The sequence below is a fragment of the Amblyomma mixtum genome, chromosome 1, assembly GCF_055824585.1.
Source record: "Amblyomma mixtum isolate Tamu chromosome 1, ASM5582458v1, whole genome shotgun sequence".
Classification (NCBI taxonomy): Eukaryota; Metazoa; Arthropoda; class Arachnida; order Ixodida; family Ixodidae; genus Amblyomma; species Amblyomma mixtum.
This window is the reverse complement of record NC_143012.1, coordinates 24840002-24864318: the sequence shown is the minus strand read 5'-3', so window position 1 is coordinate 24864318 and position 24317 is coordinate 24840002. Positions and strand designations below refer to the sequence as shown.

General features: G+C 49.1%; 1 protein-coding gene across 1 annotated transcript in view; it reads right to left on the bottom strand.

The window, feature by feature from the left end:
• Window positions 1-1688: 1688 nt before the first annotated feature.
• LOC149365770 (uncharacterized) overlaps window positions 1689-24317 on the bottom strand; it is a 59429-nt gene continuing 36800 nt past the window's right edge. The window contains exons 13-18 of the mRNA XM_089569237.1: window positions 22493-22588; window positions 15632-15786; window positions 14497-14572; window positions 10710-10827; window positions 3665-3888; window positions 1689-2042 (exon numbers count right to left, since the gene is read on the bottom strand). Coding sequence (XP_089425363.1) covers window positions 1887-2042; window positions 3665-3888; window positions 10710-10827; window positions 14497-14572; window positions 15632-15786; window positions 22493-22588 — 825 coding nt within the window. The 3' untranslated portion in view covers window positions 1689-1886. The remainder of the gene's footprint in view (window positions 2043-3664; window positions 3889-10709; window positions 10828-14496; window positions 14573-15631; window positions 15787-22492; window positions 22589-24317) is intronic.

Below are 24317 nucleotides of genomic sequence, written 5' to 3'. Positions count from 1 at the left end.
TGCTTCCCAAATCCAAAGGAAGAATTTTCGCTCTAAGCCCTGAGGTTTACCTACGAGGAATAGAGGTGCTTTTCCTTGAGGCGGTCTCTGCTTAATCAGCTGAAAAGCGAATGATATTTCTATCCTCAACACTTAAATCTCCCCCCCTATCCTCCACCGTTTCTGCACTTCCGTAGAGCTTGAACACCCTGTCGCGCGCTATGGGGAAACACGGCGCGGCAACACGGAATAAGAACTGAGGGGAGCGACATCAATGCTGGCTCACAACTGACGTTTTTCTTTAAAACACGCAAGAATACACGCACACACCAAACACGGGTCACTTTATATGGGAATAAACTCCCCCCAGGAACACTCCCCAAGGAGGCGAGATATGCTCCATAAGCCCCGGTAAGGTTTGCACCCATCAAAAAATTGGAAAACGTTTATGCGCCTCGGTAACACGATTTTAGAGCGCAGCTGCTGCTGAACCGTATTCAGCCGCCTATAGTACATGCAGTGCCGAACGCAAGTGACTCTGGGTGTCGGCTTAGGCAGCGCGCAGCGATTCACCACCCCTGGTGGCGGACGGTGGCGCGCACAAATGTGGCGCCATCTGTGAGTGGGTGTGGGCCACACCTTCCGATGACGTCATCGGCGAGGAAACGGCGGCGCGCGCGTCTCTGGTGTCGCGCGTGGCTGCCGCGCAACCTGCCTTCATGCTACGGTTGCACTTTTCTATGCTCCACTTTCCTCCTCGCGTTCCGCTACGCAGTGCACTCGGTTACACGGACGGCAAGGCACGCCGTTCAACTGGAAAATGGGCGCCTAGCTGTTTTATGGCGAAAGCAATACTACGCCAGGTGTCGCCTCTTCGCGGTACCACAGCCTACCCTTCACGGTCGGTGGTCGGTCATGTGACTACTGACGTCATACCAGAGCGAGAGATGGGGCACCAAGTCGGCTCTTCAGCGCGTCGCAGCTAGAACTTCGCGGCCGAACGACAGTTGGAGGTCGGTCATGTGACTACTGACGTCATACCAGAGCGAGAGATGGGGCACCAAGTCGGCTCTTCAGCGCGCCGCAGCTGAAACTTCGCAGCCGGTCGACCACCTGCGAACGGCGGCAAGCGACTGACGTCATAAAAGTTGCAAGAGCTTGCAGGCCTTGCTGCGGTGATGGATGTGTGTTGCAGCGTGTGGTATGACGTCATCCCACAGACATCCAGGCGCTATCGGGTGTAGAGAAAAGTAGCGCCTGCTAGCCGGTTCTTCGGTATAGCTATGGAAGACTTCGGACGCGAGTCAAGATTCTTGCGTTGTGTTACCGTTTAACCTGATGGAGGCTATGGAGTTTGAAGATGCTACAAGTTACACCATATTGCTTTCGCAATTACATAGGCTTAACGAAAGCTAAGCCCCAGCAATTTTTTAGCCCTAAAACAGCGAGAACACCGTCAAGTTCGGAGGCTAGAATCTGTGCACATTGTCAACCTTCACAATTCCGTTCATTAAGGGGTGAATATCTACCCTGGGGCTTGCGGAGCACATCCCGCCTTTAGGGAGTGTGTCATGGGACAACCTACTCCAGAACAAAGAGATTTGTATTTAGTGTACAGGCTGAAGGCTGTCGCCTGTTTTTCTATTCACCGCCCTTGTTGCTGCGCTGGTTTTCCACATGGTGACGTCATACCCAGTAGTTTTCAGTCCTTGAGGCCTTTTTTGTACCTGTCCGTACTCTGGCCAGGCTTCCACCAAGATGGGGAACCCGGGCAGTAATGTTGAACCCCGTAACGTCGCTAGAAAAGTTTCCAGCTCTAGCAAAATGAAGTCTGTCTTTCGAAGCCGTGCCTCGCACGAACAGGAATGTGTCCCACAGGCCAGCACAGGATGACACGGCGGCAGAGGCTAGAGGTCATCGATGCTGATGCGGCCTCGGGCTCTGGGCACTTTATTCACGTCCAGCGTTGGGAAGTCCTTGCCGGGCACATACTCCATGTATTTCTCGACCATGCGTCGACCCTCGGTGTCTGGGGCCCAGTCCGAGTCTTCCAATTCGAGAACCTGAATCATAACGGTTGGCAATGTTTGGCGCCTCGGCCGTCTTTGCGCACTCAAAACGCAACGTGAATAACTCAAAGGAAGAAAACTACGGGCAGGAAACTAGGCAAGCGCTATATTCCTCGACATCAAAATACTACGTGAAGCAGGATAGGAAAGAAAAGGAACTCAATTTCAAATAACAACCTATAGAAAACTGAGGTCAGATAGTCGACGAGTAATTTCTCTAATGCTCACTTCCGGCAAGTTCGGTCTGGGTTGATATTGCTAACTATAGCTCGCGTACATGTCTTGGGACATAACTGACCCGAATATGACCTTAAGGGGGTACTGAAGGCAACTCAGTCCAATTATTGTTCTTAGTAAAAATTGAGTCCCCAGCTATTTTTGGCTATGCTGACTTTTGTCTTGCAGCAAAAGACGCATTTATCGGCGACAAAATTGTATTTAAAAATTATCCCACCAGGCGATTCAAACTGATGACATCCATACCGAAAAGGACAGGTGGCCACTGTGTTGAAGTGAATGCCGCTGTAGCGTAGCCTTTGAGACACATGCCCGAAAATCGATGTCGAAGCGCCCATTTTACTCCCGAAATCAGCCGGTGACGGCGACACCAGTCTTCAGAATTTTAGTCTTCTCTGTAGGCGATTACAAGTAAAGAAAAAAACAGCTTTTGCCCGTCAAAGGACCCCCTTCCAGCCAATGGCGTCGACCGGTTCTCATGAACCTGAGCGTGACAATACAGGGAGTGGCGGGACAAAATAAGAAGGTGACTATTCGGGGCCATGTAGGGAGTGGGTATATCCCCTTTCATCTGCCACTCCCTGCATTGTCACACAGCATGTTCATGAGAATCGGCCGGCGCCATTGGCTGGAAGGGGGTCCTTGAATGGGGAACAGCCGCTTTTGTCTTGACTTGTACCCAACAATAACATGTAACAGGTTCCTTTTCGCTGTGTACGGTCTCTTTGCGACTAGAACGCGGTATCCTCAGGATCCTTTTAAAAGTATCGCCACGTTACCCCCCCTGCCCCTATTTTGGACAAAATACAACCGGAAAACGAAGGGTGCTATAGTCGGACACAATTCAAGAACGAAGTGGCTTTTCCCCGTTCAGCGGTCTCCTTCCAGCCAATGGCGTCGGCCGATTCTCATCAGCCTGCTAGCGTGACGATGCAGGGAGCAGCAGACGAAAGAGGATAGTCCCCTCCATCCGTGATCGGGTATAGTCTCCTCCTTACATTGCCGGGAATAGTGACTTCACTGCTTTGTTACTCCACTCCCTGCATTTTCACGCTCAGGTTCATGAGAACCGGCCGATGTCATTGGCTAGAAGGGGGTTCTTTGACGGGGAAAGCCGCTTCGTTCTTTAGTTGTATCCGACTATAGCCATGTACAGTATTCGGCGTTTACTGGATGGATGGGTGGATGGATGGATGGATAGGAGCGCCCCCTTTGAAACGGGGTGGTGGCAATTGCCACCATGCTCAGCTTTTCTTTATTTATTATTTTTTTTGTTTACTGTGTTGGCAATTCTCATTAAGATTCTCCATCACCTTTGCCTACGGTTTCCTACTATTGTAACCTTATTCGCGAATGCAGCGCCACCCCGCGGTGCTCACCTGCGCCTCCCGGCTGTCCTGTATGCCGGCGAGGCTCTGGAGCAGCGTGACGCACTGTCCCTGCTGGCAGTAGTAGGCGGCGCCCTTGGCCTTCTCGAAGTGGCAGCGCGTGCCGTCGGGAAGCACGCCCGTCTCGTTCGTCTGCTCGTTGAGGAAGAACTTGGCCGCGATGTAGGCGTCGCCCTTGTAGCCGCAGTGGATGGCGCAAGCGCGCCAAGGCTGGGCTGCGAGGATAACAAGCGGCACTATTTGAGACTGCGCATTCCCGGCCGCCCGTGTTCCGCTCGCAACCAGTCGCGCTAGAGTAGGCACATTTAGAATAGGGAACATCAGTCCAGGGGAAAGCTTGTGCCCTTTGTATTACCTGTGGGTACCCACCGGTAATACAATGGGTAGAAGCTTACCCCTGGCTTGGCGTTCAGCTTATCTGGAGTGAAATGCTTGAAATACTTTGATCTTAGCCAAAAGGCCGTAAAGCGATAAAACTGCGCCGCGTTTGTGTGGCGTCTTCTTTTTTCCGAAAGCCCAGGATTCTTGGATATCTGTTATAATTGTGAGGGAACTGTGGAGTATTGTAAGGTATTATTGTGGAAATATTGAAGCTAATGGCTCATTTTTCCCATGCCTAGCATTCCTTTAAAATTTGGCCATAGCTCTCATGTAGTAGTTAAGACTGCCATAGAAAACCAACGGGGGACGTTTTTGACGATAAAAAAGCGTTGATAGCCAAAAAAAAAATTCAAGCTGGCTGACGGGAGATGTGCGGGTATATTGATTGTTATAGTGAAATCTTACGATATATGAGAAAAAAAAACTGAGTTCATGAATTACTTCCCTTTCAGAAACGCGCCTCTCCAGAATATCTGGGTATGAATGAAATTGTACGTACTACGTCAACAAAAACTGAATTCCTAAGAGCATGCGATATAACACCAGCCTGTGCATTTACATGAAACCGACAACGTCGGGTCGAGTAGGCCTGCGGTGTTGAAGTAGGCGTTTCGGGCTGATGTAAACGTTAGTGAGTCGTGCTAAGGGACCGTCGTGTATGGCTGGGTCAGCCAGATTAAATCATGCAGCAGGTTGACTCAGAACGACCCGGCAGGTGAAATGCATGTAAACGTTGGCGAATCAAGAAGTCTACTTAGTGGCAGGGAAGAGAAGAAATAAGAACCTATACTGCCCTAATGCAATTCCGCCTTCGAGACAGCGCCGACGCACCGCGATCTTGCAGGCTGTCTTTGAACTCTCACACGATCAACGCTGGGTGTCGATGTAGTCGCACACATGTCCTACATCACTCGTTAAGGTCGGCTCCATGTAACTGCGCAGCCAAGTCGGGGCGGAGAGGATCTTGTTCAGCCCGAAGCTTGACTCGACCCACTCCTTTTTGGTTCATGTAAACGAAACTACTGCTGCGGTTCGCGCGCACAGAACAGAAGCTATACTGCATCGAATGGGAAGTGCAGAGGCTCGGGCAAGAGAACAGTTTTACCGTTGGCAGCGTTTTCCAACGTCGACGCAGATAAATAAGGCACCCAGCAAGCGACGGCGTAATGTCGGAAAGAGATCCGATGCCGATAAGATATGTAGCCGCACCTAAATGTATTCTGCAGTGGGTCTGACCGCCGAAGTCTTAAGTACCGCATGAAGTGGCAAATTTGTTTTAAGAGGCGCTCTCGCGTGATGTATCATTTGCCCAGCACAGCGGGACTTGGAGCACTGCTATAGGTGACTAGGTCGTGCCTATCAGATATGGCGTTTCTGATTCCTTAGCGGCTGGTTGCTAACAAACAAGACCAAGTGACCGTGCGTGCCATGTCGCTGTTCAGTCTGTTCATGGTACCGGCTGCAGATTACACGCCAGTTATCTCAAGAAGATGCCGTTTCCCCCAGTTCCCCGTTTTACACAGCCACATTCACACCGTCCCGTAGTGAATGCAGTGATTGTGCCTTTGGGCATGCTGTGATACAGTGAGTTGGACGCCTGAATGCTACAGACTTGAAAGCGTGAATTCTGATGTCCACTTCAGTGCTAACAAGGAGCTGGTAAGAGTCCTGAAATGTTTTTCTACCGGCCTTTTACTTTACCAGTGAACTTATGACTTATGTGGAACCCTGGGGTCGAATCTCTCATTTCTGACTTAGAATCATTTCAAAACCGCGGTTGTCGCTTCATTCTTTCCAACTATCATCGTACTAGTAGTGTAACTGCCATGAAAGCTCACCTTTCCCTACAGCTTCTTTCCCATCGCAGGTCAATAGCTTCATTATGTACATTTCACAAAATTTATCATAATCCTCATCTTAAAGAGAAGTTATTAAAAAGACCACCCTATATTTCAGCACGCATTGATCACCGCCACAAAGTTTGGATCCCTCCGTGTCGCACAAGATGTTTTCATGATTCATTCATACCCAGAACTTGTGTCAGCTGGAATCACCTTCCCCACAATATTGCTGTAATTACTGATACTGCTGCATTTCGTAACACTGTTATTAATTTTATATAAGTATGTGTCCATAACTTTGTTAATTTATTAGCTGTTGTTTTCTTTTGTGTTTTGTTTTGTGAAATGCTGCCTTTTGTTAATTCTGTTATTGATTTTATACCAGTGTGTGCTGTAACTATATTCAATTTTTCTAGCTGCTGTTTTGTTTTTTGTACTTGCATGTTATTCCCACTCCCCTCTGTAACGCCTAACGGCCCTGAGGGTAAATAAATAAATAAATAAATAAATAAATAAATAAATAACATAGTGCGCGCTATCAGAGGAGTTTCGGTCTAACACTTGACTACTGCAGTCCATTTACGAAACAATTGGTTCTCAGCCAAATGGTACGTTTTTGCTTGGTCTGTGCGCAAAGGATAACGCTGTCTATAACTCTACGGCGTAAAGGTCTTTACGAGTAAGAATTCTGCTCACAAAAAATTTGAAATATATAAAAATATTTGAACTTCGTTCCCTGTTTCTACATGTAATATGCACGTCACTGGTTCGGTCCAATTCTTCGGTTTTCCAAAATGTGACGAGTTATGCAAGCGTGCTCTTCTGGAGGGCAGAACTTTGAAGCCAGACTGTATCCGCCTTTGCCCCCGCGGTGGCTCAGTGGTTATGGCACTCAAATGCTGTTACGAAAGACGCAGGTTCGATCCCGGCCGTGGAGGTCGAATTTCGATGGAGGCGAAATTCTAGAGGTCAATGTACAGAGGGCAAAACGCTTGTCTAGAACACGTTCTGGGCGTGTTTCGGACTGAATACGCGATATCTAGCGATAACATTTGGCTGAAAAAGGTCTGGATGTAAGCATGTGCAGTGAAACTCATAGGATTTCGTCATTTTTTGCCTTCCTGGTCTCAGCGTCTTTGGGAGCTGCGGAATACACAGTTATGTCGTTCTAGAGATGTGTTTTGCCCTCTGTACTGTGCGATGTCAGTGCACGTTAAATAACCTCAGATGGTCGAAATTTGCGGAGCCCTTCACAACGGCGTCCCTCACAACCCGAGTCGCTTTAGGACGTTAAACCCCCATAAACCATAAACGTATCCTTTTCACAATAGCATCACAGAGCCTGCCGAAAAACCCAGATGAGTGGGGGCTATTCTTTGTCACACTATGATGACGTCACATTCCAAAACAACTGACGGCGCAGTCCGTGTGGGCCGAAGTCGCTAATCACGGAGCAAGCAATGAATTTAGCCAAGGCCGTTACGTCGCATTTTTTGAAGCCGGAGGGGAGGATTCCGTCACGCCAATTGGCTCGTCCCGCTTACGCCACAGTGACAGGCGAGAAGTCGTATAGCGCAGGACAAGCCGGGCTGACAGATGCGCCGGTGTTGCAGACATGGAGGAAAAAAAAAGCAACTATGGGGGAGAGTCACGTGACATTTTTGAAGCCTAGTGATAAAAAAAAAATTAGAGGGACATTTAAGCTCCGCCTTAAAGATATGACACGGTAGCGTAATTGGTTTATCTCTTATTTTATTATTTATTTTATTTATGTATGTACTATCGTGGACAAAAGTGGTATACTCCACGCGGCGGGAGCCGGAGCAACGGAAAACTGCGTTGCAACGCCATGTACAGGCGTCATCTCGGACCCAGATAGCCAATCTGTGACCTTTATTATCAGCAGGCATGTTGATTGTAAAACATTTTAGGCATGTCGCTTGGCTCGTTTCAATGTTTCAAAAATGCGCTGCTTCCACGACAAGTTAGCCACGCGCACGAGGGCATTTGATCGCATCATGACGGTGCGAACGCCGGCTCTCGAGCCATATCTCGAAAGGCGTTGAAAGAAAGAAGACACGAAATGAAAAGAGGGCCACCAGATTGCTACTGCTGCGGCGCCGCTCGGCATTTTGGAGAGAAAAAACAAACGAGTCAAGCGACATGCCTGCTGATAATAAAGGTCACAGATTGGCTGCCTGGGTCCGAGATGCCGCCAGCAGATGGGGTTGAAACGCAGTTTTCCGTTGCTCCGGCGCCGGTCGCGTGGAGTATACCACTTCTGTCTCCAATAGTACATACTGCATACCATGGTTAGGTCCAAGCAGGAAGGGCAGGTTCACAAAAAGCAAAATTATAGCAACAAAGATACAACAATTCAGCAACAGTAGTGTAGTAATACAACAATACAGCAGTGCAAGACAAAAGGTCATTCAGAAGGTCAGAAGACGCATCAACGTGCACCCCATTCCGCGGAATATGCATCCCGCATATAACATTGAGAGAAGGAAAACAAGAGGGGCAGCCCTGCAGAAGAAATGGGACAAGCAAACTAACACCCTTTAGGTGGACGCAGCAGGACCACAGAATGGAGTCATGACTATTGTAGTCTCACCGCCTTCAGGGTCGATGGTGAACTGCGCCTCGGTGAAAACATCTGACCCCACTCACGCAGAGGAGGCAGCTATTGCATTAGCAATAGCATCTAACCCCAACGCCGTTGTGCTCACTGATTCCCAGAACGCCTGTCGCAACTTGAATTACGGATTAATTCATAAGTCAGGGTTGTCATTGCTGACTAAGCATCCACCCAACCAAGCCTCAGTCATCTGGTTTCCCGGTAATCTGGAACTACCAGGAGGAAACGAAGCCGCTCACAGGCATGCCTGAGCTCTTCTATACCGGGCATCTCCCCCTGATGGCCATGAAGGGTGCCGTGATCTGATAGGTTTAGCAGTGTATGCTGACAATCTTGCGCCATACAGAACAGCCAGAAAGGAGTACCCAACACCACATAAATCCCTCAATAAGTCAGAAGAGAACAACCTTAGGAGACTACAAACCAACACATACCCAACACCAGCTAAATTACACCAGTGGTACCCTACACTATACTCTCCGCAGTGCCCACACTGTGGAGAGGTAGCTAATCTCTACCATATGGTGTGGGCATGCCAATTTAATCCCTTAGTTGACCCCATTCCCAACCCCTCGGAGGAGCAGTGGGAGGCTTTTCTGCTCAGCGATGATCCTGACCGTCAGCACTGGCTGGTGGGGAGGGCCAGCGAAGCAGCAGCATCCAATTGACTACCGGACTAGGCGGCCCAACCATATGTTCTGAGAAAACTGAACAAATAAAGATGTTTTTAATCAATCAATCATCTCGTCATACCCTGAAGGGTCCCCTCCAATTTTCTTCCCTCCCTGGCGGCAGACGACGCCGCTGCTCGATGAACCCTAGTATCCAAGTAGTCCTCGTGAGAACGAGAGACATCTGGCACACTTTTAGTCCACTAGAACTTATAGTGGCCATTTTCCGCATTTAGACTTTGTTCGTTTGTTTATTTGAAGCCTGCTTTGTGGCCAGAGGCTACCCACCTGCCCACAGGCAGCGTGGCAGGTAACAGTTCACTTATTGATTGGTCGTGAGAAGTTGCTCGGGGAGAGCAACCTGGTTCTCACAAACCCTACCGATGGCAGCACCTGCCATCGAAGGGCAGTGGCGCACCGCTGCACCACTGCGTCATGGGGGGTATCAGGGCTCCCACGGATCTGTCAATGTAAAGTAGAGAATGACCAGTTCCGCATATATGGGCATTAACCCCTTATCGCTACCTGAACAACTTCCATCCGTGAACAACGGATCCAAACACTGGAACTGAAGGGAAAATCGAAGTGCTAGCGCATCTAATTCGCATTTAGCCTGAGTGCGCTAATCGGCCGTCGTTTTTTGTCATGCAGCTCGGATATCGAGGGTGGCTGCTAGTCTTTCCTTCCTCCTCCATGTCGCAAACAGACATTTAGTGTGTTTAGTCTCGCAACATTACCTAGAGGGAAATCTGTCCCAACCATCTATGCGAGTTTCTTAGAGCTCTACATCCCCTGCGTGTACTACGGAAAGATGAGGCTTCTTATTGGACTTGGCTAGCGTTGGCCCTAAATTATGGGTTCTGTCTCGGAACTGGTACCTGCGACGGGATGCTCATATCTGTGCGCAGATCAAGCTATTTTAATACTGCGTTTCTCCTGTCTTCAATAAAATTTCCGTCAATCAAAGTTCGCTGTCAAGCTGCCATGAAAAGAGGAGGAGGAATAAAAGGAAAGGCAGTGAGGTTAACCGGAAGAACTGCTATGAAAACTTTCACAGCATTCCTTTGAGGTTTGCCTCGATAATAGTCGTATTGCTATGGCCCTGAATACTCGTTTTATGCCCAAGAATGGCCAAGTCAAATAAGAAACCTCTTCTTGACGGCATTTGTGCGCCTTTCCGTGATAGAAGAACTATCGCAGCGCTAGCTTTCCGCCTAGTTATATTGAGAAACTAAATGACTAAGCGGTGACGTTCGTGCAGACAACTTTTGCTATGAATGACTCGTGCCGTAGCGCGCTTTGCAAAAAGTTTACAATACTCTAGCAGCGCTTTACGCACGATGGCCGACCTTATGGAACATGGCATCATCTGGAGGCGAAAACTGTCAGTGGACTAAACGGTGGATTTGGCGCGTCCCGCCAGGCAGTGGGAGGTTCTATGCCCATGCGCTCTAGGAGATGGCCGCGTGGGTGCGCTTACAGCGCTACTTCGTACGTAGGCTTACCTGCACTGTAAGGCACTTTAGTGCCCGTGGGCTTCAGCTCCGGCTTGATGCGGGCGAACGCGGCGCACTTTTCGTCTATGTACTCCTGGTTGGACTTGAAATGCGTGCACTGCGAAGCCTGCGAGATAAACTTCGCTGTAAGCGGACTGACGACGGAAGAACCGATACCGACAATTTCCCGCATGCAAAAGGCAGGTCTAACCTGAAGCTCGGCTTGGCCAAGTAAAAAGCAACTTTCTGTCGCTCTCTGATAAGCCTATATGGGCGTGAGAAGGAAGTAAGCTGTCATCTAGTGCCCTTTCTTTTAAGCAGACGGTATTCCGGCCAACAAAAACAAAAGAATAAAGGTCAGGAAGGGAGTCTTAGTCCGCTAGGCAACATTTCGAAGATTGAATTTGTCTTCGCCTGGGACTCATTTCTCTTGCCGAAAAGTCGGCTAGAGGACAGAGGCCCCCCTCACGACCCTTATTCATTTTGTTTTATGTTGCCAAAACTTCGTTTTCTTGCACTCCAAATACGACTACACCTATATGGGAGTAAAAAGGGAGTATGTTGTCCTCAAGCGCACTGCCTTTCTGGGGAGGGGTATTCTCCCCAAGGTCTGGGCAGATTTCCATAGCTAAAAATAAGAAACACTTACGATTTGTAACGAAAAGAAGTTTTCTTTTCAAAACATGCCAAGTTCCAACAACTACGAATATTTTAACCGATGTTTCAATCTCCTCTATTTGCTAGCTTCAAGACCTCCGGGGCCGCGTTTAAAACCGTCCTCCCATTTCTAACTGCATTAAGCTTGAAGTTACTAAGCTTTGCAATGGTAATACATGGTCTGTTCTGAAAGTAGTAGTACTGATTTTTTTAAACAAAATTCATTCAAGAGAATAGTACAAACGATTACAATTTTTCAAGGTAGCACCCTTCCGCACCTACACGCTGCTGCCAATGAGTTCTACAGTTTTCGTACGCCTCCAGGAACGCCTGGACCGGAATGCTGTTTAGCTCCCTCGTCACGGCCTGTTGAACCACCTCTACCGATCCGTGATGCTTCCCCTCGAGCGTCGATTTTATTCTCGGGAATAGAAAAAAGTCTGGCGGGGCCAAGTCGAGACTGTAGGGGGGCTGAGGCAGCGTTGCCGCCTTGTGCTGGGGAAAAAATCGGGGTCCTCATTCAAATGATGAAGATGATCCTACCGGTTGGCCTTTTCCTCCTCTCAAAACACTCCCGGCACCAACTTCGGAAACGCTTTCCTCATGGGTAAGTTTTCTGTCACGATCTCAAAAACTTGGGTTTGAGGAATGCTCAAGTCATCAGCAATCATTCTGATACTCATTCTACGATCACTGTTAAGTAAATGTTGCACTCGCTACACATTTTCGTTGGTCTTGCTGGTCGAAGGGCGTCAGGAGCGGTCGTCTTCCTCCACTCTTTCCTTACCTTCTCGGAATAGCTTGCGCCACTCAAAAAACACCTGATCTACCCATGGAAGCGTCACCGTAGGCCTCCTTAATCATGTTGTGAGTCTCTTTGCCCGTTTTACCAAGATTTACTCAAAATTTGATCGCGTATCGCTGATCCAGTAAACGCTCGACGATTCTGCGTGACGAGACGTTTCGACACGGGTTCACAGTACAAGCGACCTCCTCTCTTCAACGGCCGAGAGCCGACTGCCGATTTTTCCCAGCATTCCCAATATCCCCCTTCAACGATCCTGCACGCGCAGACAGCCTCTCGTCCGCCCGTTCGCCCAGGAAAAAACCAGTCCTACTACTTTCAGAACAGACCCCGTATACCTTCGTTTTCAAGAGCAAGCACTCCGTAAAATTATTGTCGAAATTTACTTCGGGAATTAGGCCCTTTAAAAGCAGTGCGCTAGAGGACAGCTTCCATATAGGCTTAATTCGTGTTTAGAGTGCGCCGTGGATCTTTTTTTCTGGGTGGGCACCAAAACGCATCGTAAGGGAAGGAATGAAGGGGTGAAAGACGGAAGAGAGAAAACGTGCATGGTGCAGGCGCAGCTCAAGGCCTAACGTGAGCATAGGAAGGCGGCTCTTTTTCCCCACTCCCCATTGTCGTTGGGCAAACTAAATGTGTTCAACTCTAAGGACGTTGATGTCAAGCGTCCTCACTGCGAAACTGCCTGCTGCGATGTCCTGTTCTTTTCTTAGATGTGCCAAATTTCTACAGCTATTATCAGGCGAGTTGAGTGCGCTGCCAATACAAAGGGGACGGAGCACCGAATTGCGTGTCATATGCTCTGTGGTGTTAAATTAACCGTTGGAAATGCACTAGTCAGCCTCACATTTCGCCTTGTCGAAGCGAAAGTGTAATTACTTATCTGCGCACGAAGGGCCTATACGCGCACGAAGGGCCTATACGCGCACGAAGGGCGCACGAAGGGCCTATACGCAGTCGATATTCTCTTCGGTGCACGTTAATGAACCCCAGGTGGTCTTAGGAACAAATCCGGAGCCCTCCAGTGCGACGTCTATCATGGCCCATATGCTTTGCTTTGGGATGTTAACCGCTACATAACGCAACATAACATAACGAAACACAACACGATTTAACACAATGCAATGCAATACAAGAGAACACAACACAACATAACAAAACACAACGGAATTTAAGCCAGTTCAATACAGTTCAATAGAAGAGTACCAAATAAAATGCAATACAACAGAGCGCAACATAACAGAACATAACATAAAGCAACACAACGTAATAAACCACAATAGAATACAATACAACAGAGCAGAACACAACACCCTATGACACAACAGATCACAACGCTGCTGAAATTTGTGAGAAAAAAAAACTGGAATTTATGCTTCTTTTTGTGATATACTGCATATCTTCTTTGTCATGCGCCTTTCTTCTCTCTTTTTCCCCTCCTTGCGACATAGTCACATTTCAGTCGATGGAGAGAGCGAGAGGAAGTTTCAGCCACGGCCTCCCATATCGGACATCAAGGCATGATTTGCAGAACCTGCCTCAGCTATGCCGCGTCATCGAGCTTTAAGCCATGTGTGGCCATTATAAAACCAGCGACCCTAATAGGCCGCGTCGCCACGCTGAACCCGACACGCTTAACCTGACACGCTGAACCCAATACGCTGAACCCGACACGCTGAACCCGATACGCTGAATCCGATACCACGCACGTATCGATCGCAGTATCATGCTGTGCAGGTTGAAGAATTCTATGGACAGCCTTATTCGAGCTACGTGCCTAATTTTCGAAAAGTATTCGAAAACTTGGAAATGTATTTTATTCGCTTCGAATAATACTGGTCCTCCAATATTTGATTGGTTCGAGGAATCGGATTGCAAAATATTCGATTCGCTTTTCGAAAATATCTAATGTTCTTCATTGGCCATAAGTTTTTTCCGCAAAATGACGACACCTACACAAGACGACAGCACGAGCGCTCTTACTGCCGTCTTGTCTATGTGTCGTCTTTCTGCGCAAAAAAATTATGGCGAATGAAGATTTTGGCTAACTAATGCGATAGCAACTCTTGCTAAAGTATATTTTAATATTCGCACACCTCTACGCATTATCTCTACCTTCGGGCGGCATAGCAAAGTGTCTGTACGCAAATATGTGTTCACGCCTGCGCCAGCAGTTAGAGGTTTGACACCTTTTTGTCTTTGCGAACACTGGTGCCACTTATCGTTTAATGAAGGAAGGCTTCAAGCGTGTTCAAGCTTCACTCCTTGGAAACTTTCTTCGAGACAATTTTGATACAACGCAACCCGTACCCTCCCCGTAAACAACTCCGTCACCTTCTTTTCGGCCTTGATATCGCAGGGCGTGAGCATGAGGCTCCCGCCTTCACAGCCTTCCAGCGTGTTCCTCCTCCTGCAAAAAACCGAAAAGAAAAAATGAGTCAATCAGAGAAAGATGGTAACGATGTAAAGATGGCGAAGATGTAAAAAGACGTTTTATTTTGAATTTACTGCAACAATAGCGTTGGCCTTCCGCAACAATTCCCATCAGAACTGCCAGTGCAACACTGGGATGCACCACGGAGTGCTCTTTGCACTGCTCGGGCAGGATTCTTTGCAGGGAAACCTGGAGCTGGCTTTTAATCGGCCATACCACTACTTTCGTCTCTATTCCTGAGGAAAAAAAAGATGAACAAGATCGTCAATTCTTCTTGCTTTGCTTATGGCCCACGGCCATTTTATTCAGTTTTCGGAATTCGTATCGATCTCTCACTCCTCCTTATCAACTGTTGACATGATCTAGCTACCCTGTGCGCAATATATCACATCGTCACACCTAGTCTTTAGCTTCTGCCTTTTCGACCGCGGGTTAGTTCTAGCGCCCACCATTCAGTGAGGCAGTCATGTTCTAGCTTACATTCCTCGTCAAACCACAACCGCTATCACTGAGTTGAAACTAGACCAGTCTATTCACAGGAGTCCTCGAAGGTGGTGTAGATTTCAATTAAGGAGTAATTACTCGTTATCACACGAGGGCCAGCAAACGGACCGAGCTGAATTTTTCTCCAACTGTGAAGCTACTAAGGAAGCTGTCCAACTTTCAATTTTGGCCGCGTGGCTGAGCCCAGGTGGACGTTAATAAGCGTAGCAGGGGGCGCCGTAATGTTAGGTTGGTGGATGAGATTCAGAAGTTTGCAGGGATAGGGTGGCTGCAGCTGCCACAGGACAGGGTTAATTGGAGAGGTATGGGAGAGGCCTCTGTCCTGCAGTGGGGCTGTTGCTGATGATGATGACTCCCTAACTGGTCGGAAGCAAGCAATTAAACTTCAACCTTAGTTCTCACGAACAGATTGCGACGATTGCTTGCGCTCCTGATGTCCGCCGAACTTACTAGATACAACCCTACCCTAGCTGCAGACTCTAGCTGCAGACCCTAGCTGCAATGAAGCGTCAACCGGTGTGCAATGCTAACCGAGGCTTGCTGCATGTCCTCTTCATTCGCTTCAGCGGCACGCTCTCCTGGAGGCAGGGCTGACTGCATTCGGAAACCGTGATCCAGTCGCTCCAGTCGCCTGGCTCCACGGGAGTCGTCTTGGGAAACGGCACGCATTTGCTGCCCTGGCACCACTGCAGATCCCCCATTTCCGAGCCATCAAAACACACACACAACAAGACTACGCCATGTCTACGCTATCACTGCGTAAATGGCTGCATTGAGTGAAAGCTTGGTACACAGGAGAATAGTACGCAGCGCCCTCAGGGTTCTACGCTGCCTCACCGAGTTGACGGGCTAGTAGGTTCTGCATGGCGATCATACAGCGCGACACAAGACAAGAAACAGAAAAAAGAGCCCTCTTGTGTCTGTCACTTTTTTGTTGCTTATTTTGTGCATGAATTGCGCCGTATATCCACCATTCTTATTTTAGTGTTTTGACGTCACAACTTTTGCCATAACCGCAGTGCTAAATTCATGCATCGTACACCGCGTCGCCTGTACAAGCACGTTTGGAAACTCTTTCGCACCTTCCATTTGAATATGTTGGTGTATACATTATAATGATCTAAATGTAGCGCGGAATGCGTTCGCTGTAACGCTTGCCTTAGAGCATAGCTTGATTTGTATCTTTTTTTTTAAAGTGAAATGTTCTTGAGTAGTACCCGGACAGACAAATGAAACGTTCTAAAGGCACAGGAACGAAGAAAAGATAAGCACGGTGTACAGGCGCACTTTTCAACGACTCTTGGGATTAAGAATACATAACACTCTGGAGGAGCTCAAGGAGGCCCATCTCACGATGCAAATAGAAAGACTTAAGCGCACCAAGGCAGGCAGAGCCATACTAGAGCGCCTAGGCATAGGCGTGGAACCTACACCCGCGGACGCGAAGAGACAGATACCCAAACTCATTCGGAAGGGACTGAGGATCAAACCACTACCAAAGAATATGCACTTTTCCCACCACGAAGGAAGGCGGAAAGCTAGGGCACTCGCTCTGCACAAAAAATACGAAACGGACGCAGGAGCTGTCTATGTAGACGCGGCACAATACACATCAAGGGGAGCGTTCGCACCGGCTGTGGTGGACGCGCGCGGGCGGCTGCGGGCCTCGGGGTCGGTAGTTACAAAATTTTCGGAAACAGCGGAAGAGGCGGCTGTGGCGCTAGCCATAGCTAGCACTGACGCGAAAACGATCTTCTCGGATTCCAAATTGGCCGTCCGTAGTTTTGCGGGGGGCAGAATCTCTAATGTGGCACAGCGAATACTGAAACTGACCAGGGAACCTTACAGGGAAATTGAGGTGATATGGGTGCCGGCTCACTCGGGGAATCCGGGAAACGAGGCGGCCCACAACATGACTCGAGGTTTCGTCAACAGAGTCGGTGGGTCGTCCGTATCCATGGATTACTCCAAGGAGGCGCTGGCATCTTTTCATGATATTACAACTCATTACAAATTGGAAAGACACAAATTTCCACCACCTGACAAAACGCTGGATAAGGCACAAGAGACCACCTGGAGGAGACTCTAAACGAGGTCCTTTCTTACCCCCTATCTATTATCAAAAATGTACCCGAATGACTATTTACCCGAGTGCAGGTTCTGTGGCGAAACAGCCACGTATGACCACATACTATGGCAATGTAAAGAAGAACCTCCACCGGAGGATCTAGTACGAATTCCTTCTGTTGAGCGATGGGAGGCCGTGCTGGTCAGCTCGGACCCGGGCATTCAAGCCTTGGCCACCGAGTGGGCCGCTCAGGTCGCCACCAGCCATGGTTTGGTGGCCATCTAGCGCGGACCGTCTGCATCTGCATTTTTGACGGAATAAATGTTTTCCAATCCAATCCAATTCCCGTTTGTCTACGCATGTGCACACTTTGCGTAGTATCTTTCTTCGTTCGGTACCTTCCATTTCTGAGTGTACCGTATTTTCCGGTGTATAAGACGCGGTTTTTTGTCAAAAATCTTGCTGGTGCGTCCTATACAAGGGTGCGTCTTATATGCGAATTTTTCTTTTTTTTTTCGCGAATTCAGAAATTACTCAGGTTCGTGCTCAAGCTTTTTTCACCGAAAAAATATCGCTACCAATGATGCGGTAGTAACACGGTTAATACTTCAATACGAGGACCGCCGTGCGCAACTTTTTTTAGATGAACTTTATCATGAAACGGCGGGGATGACGACTTCTAGAATCACACACGGTCGTTTCGGAGGCGCAAGCAAACGTAATGTGAAATTCCAAAAGATGGCGACAGTCGCGCTTCTCGCCATTGTCAAAACAAGCCAAGCTGGCGTTCTTTTTTAGTCATTCTTTGCAACTTCGCAACCGTGTACGTATTACGTCTGTGCTGGTGACTTCGGCGTGTGTTTTCCACTACCTACACCTGTCGTGCTCGGTCTTACTATAGTATGCCACCGAAGTTGCGCAAGAGCTACACCGCAAAGTTCAAATTATATGCGGTCGAGTATGCTACCGAAAACGGAAATCGGGCTGCGGGCCTACGGAGCTACGGAGCTACGGAGCTTTTATGCGATCAGAGGAGTCCATCCATGGTTCATTTCGCGATGGTCGAGCAAGCGTGTTTAATTAACCCTCACTAGACTAAGTGGGTAAATTGGGGTGCGTCTTATACACGGGTGCGTCTTATATACCAACTTTTTCAATGAGAGCCTTCATATATGGCGGGTGCGTCTTATACAAGGGTGCGTTTTATATACCGGAAAATACGGTATACGCCGACTAACCATCGGGCCAGTACTCCTAATACTCGGCGTTCTTGCCTAGCATGTCATCGACACTGAAAGCAGCAGAAGAACGTCGATAACATTGAATTGCCGCGAATGAAGCCTCTTAACCTGTTAGCAAACCTGTAATGCGCTTCATAATGCCGTTCTCGAAAGGACTTTGTCCAGTACGGTCCCCTGTCTTTCGTATGAAAGGTTAGCTTCAGAAGCCTCTTGAATCGTTTGGGAGAAATATCTCTAGCAAGATTCATTGATGGCATGTTCACTAGGTTAAAGGAAGTAGTGGCGCAGCCAGGCATACAATATAAAAAGGGACCATTTGAACTATTGCCGTAATGCAGTGGTGCTACTACCGGGTGGCAGCTCAGTGGTTAAGTCAGCTTTGTTGGAACATGTAACGAGGTCGCCTTAGAGGTATTATTTTGATGAGTATGTTTCAGTACAGCGCTCTCATGCTTTGGTTCAACGCTTGTACGAATCGCCCGGGTTTCGTGTTGTCGGCGTCTGCGCCCGCGTCCGCCATCATGTTACCATTATCGCAGGTGCGGACGGGGCAGGAGAAAAAACACTGACAAGAACAACGTCATGGTGTCGTCATACGTCACGTGTGCGTGGCGGCCAATCACAGGCGTGCGGTGTAGGCGTTGCACAGCGTCATGCCTGCTACATGTAAAGTCAGTCCGGTGCTGGATAAACGTATTAAACCGAGTAGACGTGCCGAAGTGATGTGTTCATTCCTCGCCTCTTTTTTCTGGCATCTTCACGCACTGCGTTTCTCGCTCTTCATCTTCACATCCTCTCTCCACTCGGCGGCAGCTGGCGCGGCGCCCTCCTTCCATTGGCTACAGCTGGTCCGAAGCTCCTCCGAATTTACCCGGGCTTCCTCCCATTGGCCGAAGCTAACTAACCCGAGCTCACCCGAATTGCTCCGAGGCTTCAAACGAGATTCTTGGTTGGGTTTAACCCAGTTTAGTAGTGCTTTCGCAATAAAAGTAAAAAAAATTACGAAGAACTTTAGCGGCTAAAGTGCTGAAAGGCGAAAGCCTGAGTGCTGCATTCTGCTACGCGATTGTTCACTTCACATTTTGTAGGTGCATTAACTGCCAATTAATGACGCTTAAGTTTCGCTTTTAGGAGTGGAACGCGACAGCGTATTGTAGCGCTGCACGGAGTCCATTGAACGCCACCACCCGTTCGGCGCGATGCCTTGCCCTTTGAACGCAACGCTTTTTGAGGAAACTAAATGGAGCAGTAATTCTCTTTCGTCTCGGTGGACACCTGAGCCGCACTGTACAGGAAGGGAGGAAGTGGAGTGAAAGAAGAAAGAGGGGCCGTAATGAAGAAAATGAAAATTGTATTTGAGGAAAGGAAATTACGCATTAACTGTCTCGCATATCTCAGTAGACACTAGTCGAAAATTGTATTTGACGAAAGAAAGTTGCGCAGTAACTGTCTCACATATTTCGGTGGACACCCGTCAAAATTCGCGCGTGGTGACATCACGACAATTTGGACCAATCTGAAATGCGGACAAATACGCCTTGCTCATCAGTAGATTGGTTTTTGAGGAAAGGAAATGTATCTGTCTCGCATATCTCGGTGCACACCTGAACCTCGCCGTAACGGGAAGGGAGGAAGATGGGAGCGAACGAAGACACCGTATTCACTATAGACGCACCTTTGTTCATTCCAAACCATCCAGCTGGCATGGCGGAGTGGTAGCGTGCTCGACTCGCACTCCGGAGACCGGGGTCCCAAGCTCGGCCAATTTCTTACTCGGTTTTATTTATTTATATGGTCTGACTGGAAAGGTTAATTGGACTAATTGGTTAAGTAAGCAATTAACTAAACTCAAACTTACTTGGAGCTTCACTATACGATCCCTTTAATTGGTTGCATGGTTAGTAGCCAAAGTACAATTGGCCCCGTTGGAAATTCGTGCACTGTGACGTTACGGCCGTTTCGACCAACTGAAAAGCGTGACATTTCTTGTCGACAGCTCCTGCTTACAACGATGAGGCATTAAAGGCTTCCGCCTTAAAAAAAAAACAAAGCAGGGTGCTCTCAGGCGTCATTTACTTACGCACTGGGTTAAGCATTTTGCACAATTAGCTCCCAGTATCATTTTGTGGAAGAGCGCTTTATAATTTTTGTTGCGAAAGCAACCCTACGCGAATCGCCGAGCCATTTCGCGGAGCTGAGGCAAGGCCATACTGCGCATGCGCGAGGAGCAGTGACGTCACGCGGCGCACAGCTGTCGTGCCGCCGCCGTCGCTGCGTGGGTGACTCAGAGGTGCCGTTGTGAAGGTAAAGGATGCGCAATCAAAGGACGAACCACGAAGAAAGACACAGGGACACACACAAGCGGCATGTATGTTGGTCTTACCAACCTCGTGCAAAAAAGGAACTTTTGCCGTACAAATCAGAGCATTCCAAGATTGTGAAAAGAGGCATTGCTACCCATTGCATGGATTCGGCTCTCAAAAAGTCGTGTGAGCATCAATTGCAGGCAAGTTTTGACAATCAGGTCCGCCGGCTTTCGGCAGCAGGTTTCCCTATGTCGCTCTTGACGGCGGTTGCCGAGGCCCTGATACGAAAGATGAAGACCGGTACGCCAAGTATGAGAGGGACGAGTGAACGCGAAGCGTTCAGGCCTGTGGTGGTGCCATATCTGCATAAGGTGTCTCATCACCTCAAGAGAGTTGCAGGCAGGCATGGTGTCCCTCTGGCGGTTTCTGCGCCGAATAAACTGGCGAAGCTGTGCGCCCGCACGTGCGGTGATAGAAGGAGTGGATGCCTAATCAGGCACGGGTCTACCTACATCCCTTGCGCCACAGGGGTGGTATACTCCTTCCCTCTTTCATGTGGTAAGACCTACATCGGGCAGACAGGGCGGTGCATAAACGAGCGACTCAGGGAACATGCGAATAAAGTCAGGAACAACACAGACAAAGGGGCACACCTTGTGTCCCATCTTAGTTCTTGCCGCAATTGCGCACCGCGACTTGACGAGACCGTGATACTGGGAAAAAGTAAAAATGAACAAGCGCGGCTGGCTTTGGAAGCTTTCCACATAAAGGAAAACGCGGTAGATTGTATCAGTGACACGTCCGTGGCTCTGTACGTTGCCGAAATCAACTTTTTGCGTTCGCGTCTGCGTTAACAGCCGTTGGAATGACTATTGTGGTTAGAGATTGCTTTTGAGCATGCGTGGCCAGGTGTATAAGTAAGCGTTTCAAGGAAGAAATAAACAGTTGTTAGTGCGCTTGTGTGTGTCCCTGTGTCTTTCTTCGTGGTTCGTCCTTTGATTGCGCATCCTTTACCTTCACAACATCATGTACCAACTAGGCCCTACCTGCGGTTCCGCGAAATCCTAATTTATTATTGCGACAGCCACCGTCTCTACCCGGCACCTGCCAAGGGGCTGAGTAAGGCGGAGGAGCGAACTCTGCGGCGCCTGCAGACAGGAACCCTTCTCTGTCCTGCAATAGCAAAACACTTCGATCCGAACACAGATGGGCGCTGCCCGCACTGTAGAGAGATCTGCGATATCTTTCACATGGTGTGGGCATGTACTCAGAATCCTCACCTTCCCCCCTCCCCCACCCCCACCCGAGAGGCATGGGAGACTGCCCTCCTCAACTGCTCCACACTGGAGTCCCAAAGGGCTCTGGTCAAGCGGGCGCGAGACGGGGCCTCGTCATGCGGTGTCCCGGACTAAGGATACCGACCATGCAGCAGGGTTATTTATTTTTTTTTTAACCCTCAAGCTCTCTTTGATTAAAGTTTTTCACCACCACCACCACCATACCCAAGTTTTGTTGAAGTTCAGAGGTGCCGTCCCCGCGCTCGCCAGTTGCGCATGCGCAGTAGCGGCGCATAGTTAGCGTGCCGGGGCCGCCGCCGATGCGGCGCGCTCTCCATCGCCCCTTTCTCTCCTCGTTGCTTTCGCAACCCTCCAGGTTTAACCAGAGCTAAACCCCTGCCATTTTTTTTCTTTGAAGTATAACACTGATCGTGAAGGGACAGTAGATGTCGCCCTGCATACTGAGGCCGACAAAGTGTGCAGAAAAAATACTGACTCACGCTGTTTTCGCCGCAGTAGGTTCCTTCCAGGGCGTGTCCAGCCGCGAACAGGCCGATTCTCTCCGGGCTCTTGCACTGAAGTGCGCGGCATATCGCCTGCGGGAACGAGCGTCAGTGCGAGCTGGATGCGCGTTATGGGGTGACAGATGGACCGCGGACGGATGAGTGGGTAAATGAAAGAACAAAACGCTGCAAAAAGCATATTCCACCGAAGCTTCCCAAACGAGCAGCAGTACCAGAACGCAGCCTTGCGAGTGGAGGAAGCATTTTCCAGAGGGAAAGTAATGTATCCTCGAACTATCCTGTCGGCCTCTTGGTTCCCTGCCACCCGCGTGTGCCCCGGTACCCACACAATTTTGTGTGGGATCTTGTCGTTTTGTTCTTCCTGGTCATTAATTCTGTCGCTCTCTGCGAGGAGTACACGGAGCGCGTGACGACCTATCCTGCCGTTCATGTAATTTTAGCAGGCTGTTTGAGAGTCCATGAGTATTGTTAGTGACCGCCCGGTTCTATAGCCCTCCGCCACCGCTAGAGCAACGGCTACTTCCTCGGACTCTGCAGCTGTGCAGCCTCGGAGAGACGCGCTGGTCATTTCGCGTAAAGACGAATCGACCACCGCCGCTACAGCGATTTTGGTATCTCCTCCTCTCCAAGACGCGTCTGTATACACGGTCGTGGCTTGAGGAGCGTATGTTTTCTCAATGAATTCGGCCCTCGCTTCTCTTCTGCCTCGATGGAGGTTGGGATCCATGTTTTTATGCGAAGCATATTACTAGAGCTACACTACAGCCCGTCGAGCGCGGCGGTGGAGCTACCATTGACCTTTAGCGTGACCACGTGACACCACGTGACAACATGACGTCACAGCAGAGGAGAGATGGGCTGCCGGCTCGCGCGGTCGGGCGCGGCGGTGGAGGCTCCACATCAGAGGCGCTGCAGCTGACCACGTGACGCTACAGCAGCGGTATAAAGCTGAGCTTGCCTCGCTCTCCGGGCACTTACGAGGCGGCCAGGTGTTGGGATGCCGCCTAGAAGCAGGGCTGATTTGAACGAGAAGCGAGAGCTTCAGCGTGTCACAGAGACCAATGAAGAGCGGGATGAACGTCTGGCTAAGCGGCGTGCTCAATATGCGGCTCGGCGACAACGTTCTTTCCATGGGTGCCAAGAATGCTTTTTTAGCCGGTGCTGGGGCAGCGGTTGTACACTCTGCATTGAATTCACCGATGATCCCGTATATAGCTGCCACGGCAATCCTTGCTACACTTCTAGCGGTTGTATTAAAATGACCAAGTATTAAATCAAGGAAAGCCATGTATTACCAAGCCTAGCCATCAATATGCTTCGCATCTGACTAGGCTTAACCTTAGCTAAGCCTCAGCCATTTTTTTTTTTTGCTATTGGAGTACCTTGAGGGTCTTGCGAAGCTTGTCGGGGATCGTTGCCGTCCTCGACATTTCTCGCATCTGCTCGCGGTATCCGAGCGTCTGCAGGAGCGCTCTTCCAGTCGTTGTTTGCAACAGCCTGAGTTTTTGCGACTCAAGCTGCGCCTATCGTAGCTCCTCAAAGGTGTTATGTAATCCCAGGGCCAAAAGTTTTTCTGTAGACGTGTTGCGTGGTAGTCGGAGCGCTGTCTTATACGCTTTGCGTAGCAGGGCATCCGCTTGTTGTATTTCGTTTTTGTTGAGGCACTGGTAGGGCATGCTGTACGTGATTCGACTAACTACTAGGCTTCTGGCTAGTTTTAGTGTGTCTTCTTCAAGCATGTCATGTCGCCTGTTGGTGATGCGGGTGATCATGCGTGCGACTTGTAGCGTTGTTGCTTTCA